At 35.8% G+C, this 11,688-nt stretch overlaps 1 protein-coding gene across 1 annotated transcript in view; it reads left to right on the top strand.

Annotated features, from left to right (window-relative positions):
• LOC136799221 (uncharacterized) overlaps positions 1–11,688 on the top strand; it is a 97,142-nt gene extending 85,454 nt beyond the window's left edge. The window contains exons 2-19 of the mRNA XM_067055905.1: positions 22–165; positions 449–666; positions 2,400–2,523; positions 2,973–3,308; positions 3,678–3,965; positions 4,353–4,540; positions 5,081–5,246; positions 5,697–5,990; positions 6,332–6,655; positions 6,898–7,176; positions 7,741–7,895; positions 8,308–8,458; positions 8,846–9,007; positions 9,280–9,581; positions 9,871–10,064; positions 10,306–10,552; positions 10,901–11,055; positions 11,383–11,688. Of these exons, the coding sequence (XP_066912006.1) occupies positions 90–165; positions 449–666; positions 2,400–2,523; positions 2,973–3,308; positions 3,678–3,965; positions 4,353–4,540; positions 5,081–5,246; positions 5,697–5,990; positions 6,332–6,655; positions 6,898–7,176; positions 7,741–7,895; positions 8,308–8,458; positions 8,846–9,007; positions 9,280–9,581; positions 9,871–10,064; positions 10,306–10,552; positions 10,901–11,055; positions 11,383–11,521 (3,798 nt within the window). The 5' untranslated portion in view covers positions 22–89 and the 3' untranslated portion in view covers positions 11,522–11,688. The remainder of the gene's footprint in view (positions 1–21; positions 166–448; positions 667–2,399; positions 2,524–2,972; positions 3,309–3,677; positions 3,966–4,352; positions 4,541–5,080; positions 5,247–5,696; positions 5,991–6,331; positions 6,656–6,897; positions 7,177–7,740; positions 7,896–8,307; positions 8,459–8,845; positions 9,008–9,279; positions 9,582–9,870; positions 10,065–10,305; positions 10,553–10,900; positions 11,056–11,382) is intronic.

Raw genomic sequence — 11,688 nt, forward strand, 5'->3', positions numbered from 1 at the left:
CTTTTACTCTTTTATTTCCAGAGTGTACATATGTAAATAAATAAACAAAGAATGCATATTGGGTAGAAAATAATTACAAACGAAGAAACATGGTCAAGATGTTAAGAATTGTGTTGTTTTTGATTGGATGTTTTGGGCTTGGATCATGCTTACCTCCTAATAATGGTAAGATACTAATAACGACATTTCATTTGTTAATATTTCGTTTATGAAATACTTTAAAACTTACAAATTCAGCCGAAATATTTCAAGTAATAAACAAAATCCACTGGAATTATGACAACAATAATTCATACCTTAATACTGTCTTGAATAAATTTATAGAAAAAAAGCTTCAAGGGAACAACACTATGATCGATGAATATAATAATTGTATTTTGCTAAGCTAGATCGTAGCATTGTCCACAGACAATATTAATCTTGGACTTCTTCTTTATTTTTCAAACAGCATCATTAGAATTTGTTGCCAAAGATTGGGCTCCTCCTTGGCCATACCCTTTCCCTCGACCTCCAAATCTGCCGTCTCGGAAGATGGTTTTCAAAGGTGTTCGGTTTACAGTCGATTGTACGACAAACGATCCCGATGCCGTCGTCCAACTGTTCGAACGAGTGAAAAACGAAAATTCTAAGAATTCTGAAATCGAGAAAGGAGGTCGGATCCAAAAGGTATCTTTTATTTGAAGTTAGATTTGTTAAATTACCTTATCGACCCTTTTAAAGCCGACCCTTATTATGCCATGAACCCAAAAATAACGCCAATAAGTGCCGGTGTAAAAATGGCCAATTAAGGTGACAAGGAGTCTTTGGAAAGATACAAGAAAGCCTATGTCTCTGAACTAGATGAATATGTTGAGATCTTATTTGACTGGTTTAGCAAATGGGGCTTAGTGGTTAATATGGACAAAACTAAACATATAAATTTTGGTACCAGTAAAATGTCAATCTGGGTCAGAAATGTTAGACTCAAAAAGGATAATAAAATAAAATTCCTAGGTTTACAACTTGACAAACAATTAAATCTCATCACACACATTTCTGATAAAATTAATAAATCATACCACATATTAAACTTTCTTAGAACCCTTAAAAACCAATACCAAATGTCAAAAAATAAATTATTAATGCTATATAAAAGTCTATTAAGATCAAGACTGGAATACTCGCATATTTGTTTATTAAGTATCTCCAAAGCCCAAATGTATAGAATGGAGAAAATCCAAAATCAAGCACTGAGAATTATATTAGGGAGACCTAGGAGAACGAGAATAGCAGACCTTTATCAGGAATCAAAAGTGTCATCAATAGAAAACAGATTAAAAGCACTTGCAAAAAACTGGCTAACCAAAAGTGTTGGAGTTCTCCACCACCCTCTAATGTAAACAACTTCATGACTAGACAAAACCCTGAAAAGCCAACACTATTTGAAAGATTAACTTCTTTATAAAAATCAACTCTCTTAGAAATATATATATCCTTTTCTTCTTATCTCATATACTCTCTTTTATTCTCTTTTACTTTTTCCTTTTCTTGTATTTATAACCATATACAAAAAATTTAATCTTTTATCTTATACAAAATATTTATTACTTTCAACATAATCTTGAGCAACTCAATGTTACTCTTGATTTTTATTATACACCTTAATATGCAATTTCAAGCACTCACTTTTATTACGTTATTACGTTTTAGTAATACCTTATAAGTCATAGAGACACAACTTTTCTCCACCAAAAACATTTTATATGTACTTATTGTACATCGTTACGTTTTAGTAAACATTTTAACCCATTAAGTTAATATTATAAACATTATATATGTATGATATACATACCTTTCTTTTCTTTTATTAAATAAATCTATCATAAAGTCCATGCATCTTCTCGACCACTAATAAATTAAAACTAATATTCTTCTAAAATCCTCTTAATCCTTACTTAAAATTAAATTAAATCCTTACTTAAAATTAAATTAAATCTCATACTATCTCCATGTCTTTTCCACTGTATATTAAATTTTTAAATTATTAAATTAAATTTTAATCAGTAATTCCACAAGTTCAGTAGGCTGGATACAGAAACTTAAGTAAAATAACTAAAATCCCCAATGGGTAAAGGTAGTTAAAGGAACTACAACACCCCTAAACACCAACGTCACAGATCGATAGGTGACAAGGAGTCTTTGTTTTGAAGAAATAATGCAGTAGTATCTGTAAAATTAACGAAAAAGAAGTGTAATTCAAAGTCTAGATCATCTTATGACGTTCTTGTTTCGTTCTGTTTCTCTCTATATCACCTGTATCTAACCTCAAGAATACATTGAGACATGTTTATTGAACTTAACAGACTTTCCATCTCATAGGAACTCGTAACAAATACACTACTAATTTCATATTTTTTAAGGTAAACCAAACTTTTGTTATCGATCCAGTGGAGAGTATAGACATCAGAGATTATGAATGTATCGCTGAAGATGCCCGTGGTCAAGAAAAGATCTTGAAATTAGGTTTTCTGAACGTTAACAGACGTAAGCCATTGCATTATATCATTCTACAGTCCAGTCTCCATATTTGGAACCTCGATTGAACGCTAACGATTTTCTGCCCCTCTTGACGAGAAAACTAGCCTATACTTGCCTCTCAATAAATACTCGAATACGGTAATTACTAATTTTCAATCGCATACCAGTTATGGAGTCTCAACTGTGATGGGGCTCGGAATTCTTTGTCGCTTTAAAATTATTATATATCTGTTAATCTCGATCAGCGGATTGATATACGTACATGGGAATGATAATTTTGTAAAAGAATACCGCTTAAATTGGAATAAGTTTAATTGAAAAAGCCCCGTTGACAAGGGCCGTTTTTGAGTTTGGTACTAGTTCTTAGACTTAATTTCATAACTCCTTCATCTACAATGTTATTGGACCAGCTATGGATAGGGTGTTTAGGATGTTTAAATTATGTTTCTTTTTAGTTAGCGTACTTGACCCAATCGAACTCTACCCAAGGGAAAATCCAACCTTCATACATGAAGATGAGAAAAAGGCTATCAATTGTTCATCAGAAGGCCACCCTGGATCTCAGGAAAAAGACTTGATTTTAAGCTGGTATCGTCTAGTTAACGGGAAAGAAGTCAAAATAACGGATGGTGTTATACATCGTGATTACACGGACAACAACCGCGGTGGTACTCTCGACTATGCAGATTTGGTGTTCACAAAGTTCAGTAAAAATGATGAAGGTGTCTACATTTGTAAAAGAATCTTGGATAAACATGTGAAAGCAAAAAATGTCACCTTAAAGCTAATCAGTAAGTTGAGTTGAATCTGTCTAAATTCACTTTTCACAATTTTAAAGCTGATTGTTAGATTTTTATTTGGTCATTTTTGTACAGTACATATAACTCACAACTGATTGCTATTCGAAAATTATGTGAGATAAGCATACCTCGAAGATCAAGTTTAGGTTACAGAAAAATCAACCTTCTTAGAGTGTCCTAAATTAAGCTCCTCCTGTATAGGTTCTTGATAACGAAAGAAAAATTATCCAAAGCTTGTCAATAAAGTGTGAAAAATCCTCTGTAAGGCTAAGGGATGGATTTTTTATTTACTTTTTGATTTAATCTATTTGTAGCCAAGTAGGCCTGATAGTCAAATTTATGTATGTTTCTTTTCTATAGCACCTTATAAACCAAAAGTTGCACTACCACAACTTCCAAGCGGCAAGCTTTCTCGGCCAACTGGTTACCGTGCAACGGTAGTGTGTGAGTTGTTTGGTTCTCCTCCTCCCTCCGTCAAGAAATGGATGAAAGGGAGTACCGTCATTGAAGATTGCTCTCCTTATACTGCCAGTGATTGTATACTCAGTATCGGTGCAACACAACATTCCAAAGATAGTGGCGATTATTATTGTGTCGGTGAAAATAAAATGGGTGAAACGAAAGTGAAATTAGACTTGCAGATCACAGGTATAATTGTTTTTATTTGTAAAATTTCCAGTCCTTTACCTTCTATGCTTTTCAGACTCTCGCAGGGGATACTATAATTATCTTGAACGGTTGATAAAGTTGGTATGGGGAATATGCTTTCAAAAGAGCTTATATTCAACGTGGATAGGAAAGGAATCTTTGACTTTTAGACAGTCCTTCGATTGTTTTCACGGGGTCCACCACCAACCGGCTCGGCTTTCTAAGAAGTGAACGGGAATTTTGGGAGGAGGGGAGGGACTGACACCTTAGATCACTTTATAGTCACTCCTTTTACCTGGCTTTATTTACGTTATTTATGTAAGTAAGTATTAAAAACCTGGGAACGAGGTTGGTTTTAAAATTATTTTTATTTAATTTTTGCAACAGAGAAAGTTGAACTTGACAAGCCTACCACTACAATAGCTGTGATATATGAAGAAGATAGAGAGCTTGTGTGTAATGTGGCAAAGGCGAACCCACCACCTACCATTGTGTGGGAATACCAAATTGACACCTGTGAAAAGGCCGATGATAATTGTGTACCATTAGACAATGAATGGAAACGAGTAACTGAGGTAAGAAAGATGCTGTATATACTGTGGAATTGAAAAACAACAATTATAAGGCTTTCATCCCTCCTCGACAGTGAAACCTTTTCAATTTGAATTTTCCTTTGGCGCTTTGGAGCTTTGAAGCTTTGTTTCTCAAATAATGACTACGCCTTAGACTATAGCATAGGCTGTTTAATTTTCCATCCTTGTGCCGTCAACAAAAATGGTTCCTGTCTATCTGCTTTGTTTAGTTCATTTCATAGTCGAAATGAATCATGGGTAATCAAGACTGGTTGCGCCCTAGTAACGACTGCCGATTGGCTAGACGCAAAAATCTTCAAAAAATTTCAAAACTTTGGACCAATAGTAACTCGTCATTAGCGCGCGTGGTCCTGATTACCCATTACGCTTAGCGACTGTGAAATGGCCTATATTACTGTATTCGAAGGCTCGTTGAACTATTGTATGGAAAATGAAAATAATGAAAAATTTATTTGTGGATCTTACAGTTCCCGAATTTAAAACACAAAGAAGTCTAATTTATTCGTGCTTTATTCTCTCCAGCAAACTCCAGAATCGGATAAACCGACCATGAAAAGTAAAATCATTTCTAAGGCCACACAGAAGAACCATTTCTTTCGGTGTGTAGCCACAAACAAAGTGGCCAGTGTCCAGTTAAATCAGTTCGAAACGGCCAGTGATACTTATAATTTCAAAGTCATTCGGACAGGTAAAAACCCGTTATAATTGTTTCCTTTTATTTATAAGGGGTTGAATTAATAAAGAAATTGTTTCCAACGCACCAACGCGTTAATTCTATGTTTATATATAGACTGCATTAATGTCTACTTTCACACTCGTCGTTTGATATTATCTGATTCTTCAGAATTCTAAATCTGAGTTACCAGAAAGTTTCTCAAGTTAGAACATTTCAGTCAGAAAATTTTGAACTGCTAAGTCGACCACCTTATCGAAACCCAGACTAACTTGAAGAGCCTCTACACAGGAAATTTTAATCATCAATTGACCACGTGGCAATTTTCTGGTTTTGCCTTCAAACCTTTTTTGCTGATACATAGCGTTAAAACATCGTCTATCTAACGTTCCCAACAACCAAACGTTAGAAAAAACGCTTTTTGCTATCGCTTTGTTAACTTCCTCTTTCGTCCCTCCTTTACAGAGAGATCGAAAGTACAGTTCGTATTTCTTGCCGAATCAACAGCCATCAACGAAAACGATAAAATCAATATCTCATGCATCGTCGACATGACTAAGTACAAGAAACCCCGAATTTCCAAACTCGGGGATAATCGGTTACTGACAGTAACTCAAACGTCTGGGGCTAACAATATTGATACGTTTACTTATTGGAAACCGATTTCCGAGTTAACCGATTCGGGTTCGTACATTTGTGAAGCGGAAAATCAGAGAGGGACGAATAGCAACAGTCAAACATTGGAAATTAACATTGAACGTAAGTTCTTATATTACCTAGTCCATTTTAAATGGTAGTTTTGCTCAAATGATGTCGATCAAGAATGATTTAAGTTGATTCGAATGCACTGTATCTACAGTAGTTGTCATCTGGATCTCATTGGGTAGAACTCCTCAGGAATTGAAAGATTCTGTTCTCATGTTTGTTCGGGTAATCATTAGAAACTTTTATCAATAGTGTAATATTTTTTTTCGAAATCGATAATAATAATTCATGTTTCATAAACAAAAGAATTTATGATAGATTTTAAACTGAGGTAATGAATTTCAGGTTAATTTCAGACGAACGTCTCATACTTTTGCTCCATTTACTTAATACAGCGTTGGTTAAGGCCGAAATCACCGATTTTGAAGACATGTCCGTCTCACAGAACGACAGGAAAAACTTGCGTATCTTTTGTAATGCTACCGGAAACCCCGCGCCAGTGATCACCTGGACGAAAGACGGAAAACTATTGGATGATTTGACTGTTATTAATGGGATCAACCAATGCAGGACTCTAAAAAAAGGAATCTATATACGCAAAAAGAAGCGCTCTTTGGTTATTTGCAATTTGAATTTTAAGGACCACGGTGGAACGTATGAGTGCCGTGCAAAAAATGCACTAGCTGATGTTAAAGAATCCTTGGAATTGCTTGTTTATGGTATGGTATTTTAATTCTCAATCAGGAAATGAGTCAATCAGTGCCACAGTTCCAGAATCCACATCTCAAAATGTTAAGCTTTAAAAAAAGATCTTTTCTGCTTTCTATATTGTTTTTTGTAAAGTTAGTCATTAATTTTGTATCCACAAATTACTCAGCATCGAGTCAACTTAAATCAATTGTAATTTTGTATACAAAGTTACTCAGCATGACCTGTATAAACTATACCTTTTCTTCTACAGCGAAACCAGTCATCAGGGACCTTCCCGCAGAACGCACTTTTGGTGTCGGTGATGGAGATTCGATCTTTTGTACCAGTGTTGCAAACCCACCGGCAAACGTCACCTGGGAACGCGTCACTGACAACTCAACTGTACAAATAGGTTTCACTGCTGTTGAAAAAGTACCTTTAGATTTTGCCAAAGTTTCGAAAGACGATGCTGGGCCGTACCGTTGTACTGCTACGAACGAGTTTGGAACGGTGTCGGAAATGGTGGACGTTATCGTTAAAGGAACCACTGGTAAGGGTCTTTGTCTTCGTGTCAAAGTCGTTCAAAAGATACGACTAAGGGATAGAGTACAAAGTCGATCGATAAAATAATTGGGAACCGAAAAGTCTTTAAGACCTTAAGTTCTGGGGCAACTTAAAACAAATTTAATCAAAATGAAACATAGACAACTTGCAGTTAAATTGATAAACTTTGTTTCAAGTGGCCAACCCGCCTCAAAGAAATCTCAATAATTACCAATAAATTGTCACCGTCACCAACTACAATGAAAAGTTTCATAAGTTTTCCTGTGGTTAATTTTTTGAAACATTTTTGTTTCAGAAACTGATTTGTATATGTTTTCTTTCCGTCATTTGAGGTGGGGCCACTAGCAATTTTTTTTCAATAAATTGTAACACTTTCGTGTTTCAGTTTTCAAATGTTTCTATTTGATGAAAAATGCTCCAAGTGCAGCCCTTCAGACCTTAACGTCAAAGATGTTCAGGCAGACACTGAAAATCTGTAAAATATTTTTTTACAAATAGCGCCTTTTTGTCTAACCAAGGTCTTTAGCTCAACAATAATTTCACATTACAGGAGGACTTCTGGGAAGTGACCAGAAGAGCACAATCATTGGAATCGTGGTTGCATTTGTACTTCTCTTAATCATCATCATCATCTTTGTCTGCTGGTACCGACGTCATTTAAAAGCCAAATACGCCAAATACCTTGAACCAAACGAAACTTTCATTGTATGTCTTTATTCTGTAAAAGTGTTACTTTGACGAGAAAGTTTTTCTGGAATGATTTATCCTTTTTAGTTTCAAATAAAGTAAATGTCTAGGTCCACTTTGAGACTATACTCGTTAAATGACCAAAGTCAAAATATCTTTCTTTATGGAAAACATTTCAGTGTCTCATAAACACCACTTTTTATGTTGAGTAGGACGAGAGTAGTCAACGATATCATTATCAAGGACTTACCATTAAGTGCCAACACCTATATATGTGCGCATTGACCTCAGTTTGATAGAGAACTACTAACTACTATCTCACTTCAGTCCTCAGTTTAGTAGTTCTCTATCAAACTGAGGTCACTGCGCACATATAAACGTGTTGGCACTTACGAGAGTAGTAATTTACGTTATTTTTCTAATATGTTAGCTCGATCCAGACCGTACCTTATTTGATCAAAGTAACGATCTTCCTTACGATATGTCATGGGAGTTTCCAAGGGAACGAGTCACCTTCATCAAAACACTTGGATCCGGTGCGTTTGGTCAAGTTTGGTTGGCTGAAGCTGAAGGCCTACACAGTATGTCATTTTGAAATTTTCTCTGACCCTCCCCCACCAAAGAGTAAAATCCATTTTTGGTAAAATCCATTTTTGCCCTCGATTTTCTGCAACTCGTTTTTTTAATTTTCAACTCTCGCTTTTGATTTGCAACTCAGACAGTACTTAACCCGACGTTTGCGACGACGGAAGCTATGTAGTTTAATCCTCATTATTATGAGATACATTAAGTTATGGTCAAGTTTGAAAATATTTTAGCCAAAAGATACAAATTAAAAAATAGCTTTGTCCGGTCTTCTTCCCTCGACTGTCTACTTTTGTTGACCTAGGCCTAAAGACCTGGTTTATATAGAAACCCTCGTCATTTTCATATCTCCAATCAAAAGTTTCCACCTCAATTCAATGTAGGTTTCAAGCCAAGAGAGAACACGCCTGACGCACGACGACGAAGAAAGTCCATACAGAAAGGACGAAATCGTTACCATTCAATGTCTTTTCGTTATAAGAAACAAACGCAAAATTTTGAGATGAGTTTAGAGAAGATGATGGTCGCTGTCAAAACTTTGAAAGGTACAAACTTTTATTTTATTTGGTCTGGATACTGTATACCTCTAAACCTAGAGTGTTGTTTCGCACTGTGACTCAGAACAACATATTTTTCTGATGAAGTACCAAAAAAAGGAGCAAAAAAATCACTTCTATGTAAAAGTGATGTTGGCTCCTAGCAAGGTAGGAGATCTTTTTTCTGAGTACTTTTGTAGGGATAGCTATAACTGACTATGTAATCTGACTTGATTCGCTCTTCCGAACTCATTTTTCGCCAACCAATCTATTTCTCACAGATGGTGCAGCTGAAAGCGAGTATAAAGACTTAGCATCTGAACTCAAAATCTTGATCCATCTTGGTGAACACAAGAACATCGTTAACTTGTTGGGAGCTTGTACAACGGGTGGAAAGCTCTGTGTCATCCTTGAGTGTTGTCCTCACGGTAGTTTGTTGAACTTCTTACGATCAAAACGTGATGTTTTCAAACCAGCCTGGGCCAAACATGAGGTTGATATGGAAAAGGAATGCAGTTATATTGATTTAGCGATGACTGCATGGCAAGTCTCCAAAGGAATGGATTTCTTACAAACTAAAAAGGTGCATGGTTTTGAATTTTTAAAGCAAGATCCTTTTGACTTCTGATCCTTTTTGAAACTTTTATGGCTCGTTTTATTCCCTTGTAAAACTAGTTGTAAGATTTGGTACTTATGTGGGCCGGACTGTCACCTAAAGCAATTAGCGAAGCAAGAGGTGGTTTCGCTACGCTGGCCGATTTTCTTCAATGATTCGAACTCCCAAGCTTCTGACCAAGTCAAGCATACTACACAACCAATGCCCCCTTTTAATTTTACAAGAATCTTACATATAATTTCATTTTTTCATACAGTTAATTCATAGAGATTTAGCAGCTCGCAACGTTCTTGTTGGTGATGACTACATTATGAAGATTGCTGATTTCGGTCTGGCTCGAGACATTTATGCTGATGAATTTTACCTCAAAAACACGACAGGTCTACTACCAATCAAATGGATGGCTCCTGAATCCATCTTCGATAGAGTTTATACAACTTCAAGTGATGTGTGAGTCACGTGATTCAATTATAACTAATCTATAAAGCGAAGAACTCTAATAATGATTACATTTAAGTCAATGCTCTTACTCAACTCGACTGACATTCTTTAAAGTTTCCTGTGGCAACTGTCATCAATTTAATAACCCAGCTAAAAGAAAAAAATAGTTTTAAAGAATTGAAAAGCTTTTTTGTCGATTGATCTTCAGTAGTTTTGAACACAGAATTTCATCCCTATTTCTTCCATTTAGATGGTCTTATGGTATTTTATTATGGGAAATCTTCACACTGGGCGGATCACCTTACCCTGGTCTACCTACAGAAAATTTACGCGATTATCTTGAATCTGGTAGACGTATGGAGTGTCCGGAGCATTGTCCGAAAGACATTTATGAAATCATGTTAGATTGTTGGGCAAAGAGTCCCTATGAAAGACCATTGTTCGCTCAAATTACCGAACGATTGAATAATTGTATGAAACAAAATATATCAACTGGGGTAGGTTTGAGTTTTTTTGATTTACTTTCAAAAATCTGAAGTAAGGTTGAGGTGGCAAGTAATGATAACTTGTCTGAATTCTGTTCTTCAAATCATCAACGATTGTTCTGTTTTTCCGATTCTGTCCTACTTCAGGTTTCCTAAATTTTGATAAATGAATAATTATGTGTTAATTCTATATTACAGCAAATAAGCAACGTTTAACTATAATTTTCAAGATTTAGGGTGTGTAGCTCTAAAGAGGTTTGCACAAAACGGAGAAAAAAGAAAATTGTGGAAACCACTACTGCTAGCTTTAAACTTTACTGCGTTTAAACTAACAATTCCATTTTAAACATTTTCATTTAGGACGCACCACAGAACTACTTAGATTTCACTGACGCTCAAGACAACTACTTACAACCAGAGAAAGCAGCCAATCAACCACCACCTGAATATCTTCAAGCATCTGCTGGTGATGACAATCTCAAAGATGACGCCGATAGACCTCTACTCGCCAAAGGGTAAGTTTCCTTTTTTTGTATTCGACATTTGTTTGTGTTAGAAATTTACGTCGGGGGAAAAGACGGGGTAACCAAACTTTCGGAAGTAACCAAAAATGGCAAATTATCCCCCTCAACTAAATTTTAATACTGATAATTTGTTTTTAAATTATCGTATACGATACGTTAAAATTCGAACCTTGTTGTGCCCTGCAAAAGAACCCCACGACAAAATAGATACAGTATGACACTAGGCTTAATCATCAGTTTCAAGATACAGGCCAACCTATAAGTTTCTTGATGATGTCTAACTATCTCTAAAATATATACATTTTTCCTCTTTTTCAGTGGTAACGACTACCTGGAAGATGACTTCGCCAACCACCCTCCACCGCCCCCACCACCCGATAACGATTACCCTGAGGATAGATACGTTTCTTCGGATCAACACTATAAAGTACCCAAGTCGAATGCTGAACGTGTATAACAGTATGGTTGAATAGGAGATTTTTGAATGTTGAATGGGAAAGCTTGTTAAGAGGAGGGTGTCCCCTTGATCCCAATATTCAATTGGAAGAGTTCATTCAAATTATTATAGGACCTGGAAAACAACCGTGACCATCTATAATGAAATCTGGAATTGTCCACAATCGA

Source organism: Clytia hemisphaerica, unplaced genomic scaffold, assembly GCF_902728285.1.
Source record: "Clytia hemisphaerica strain Z4C2 unplaced genomic scaffold, Clytia hemisphaerica genome assembly, whole genome shotgun sequence".
Lineage (NCBI taxonomy): Eukaryota > Metazoa > Cnidaria > Hydrozoa > Leptothecata > Clytiidae > Clytia > Clytia hemisphaerica.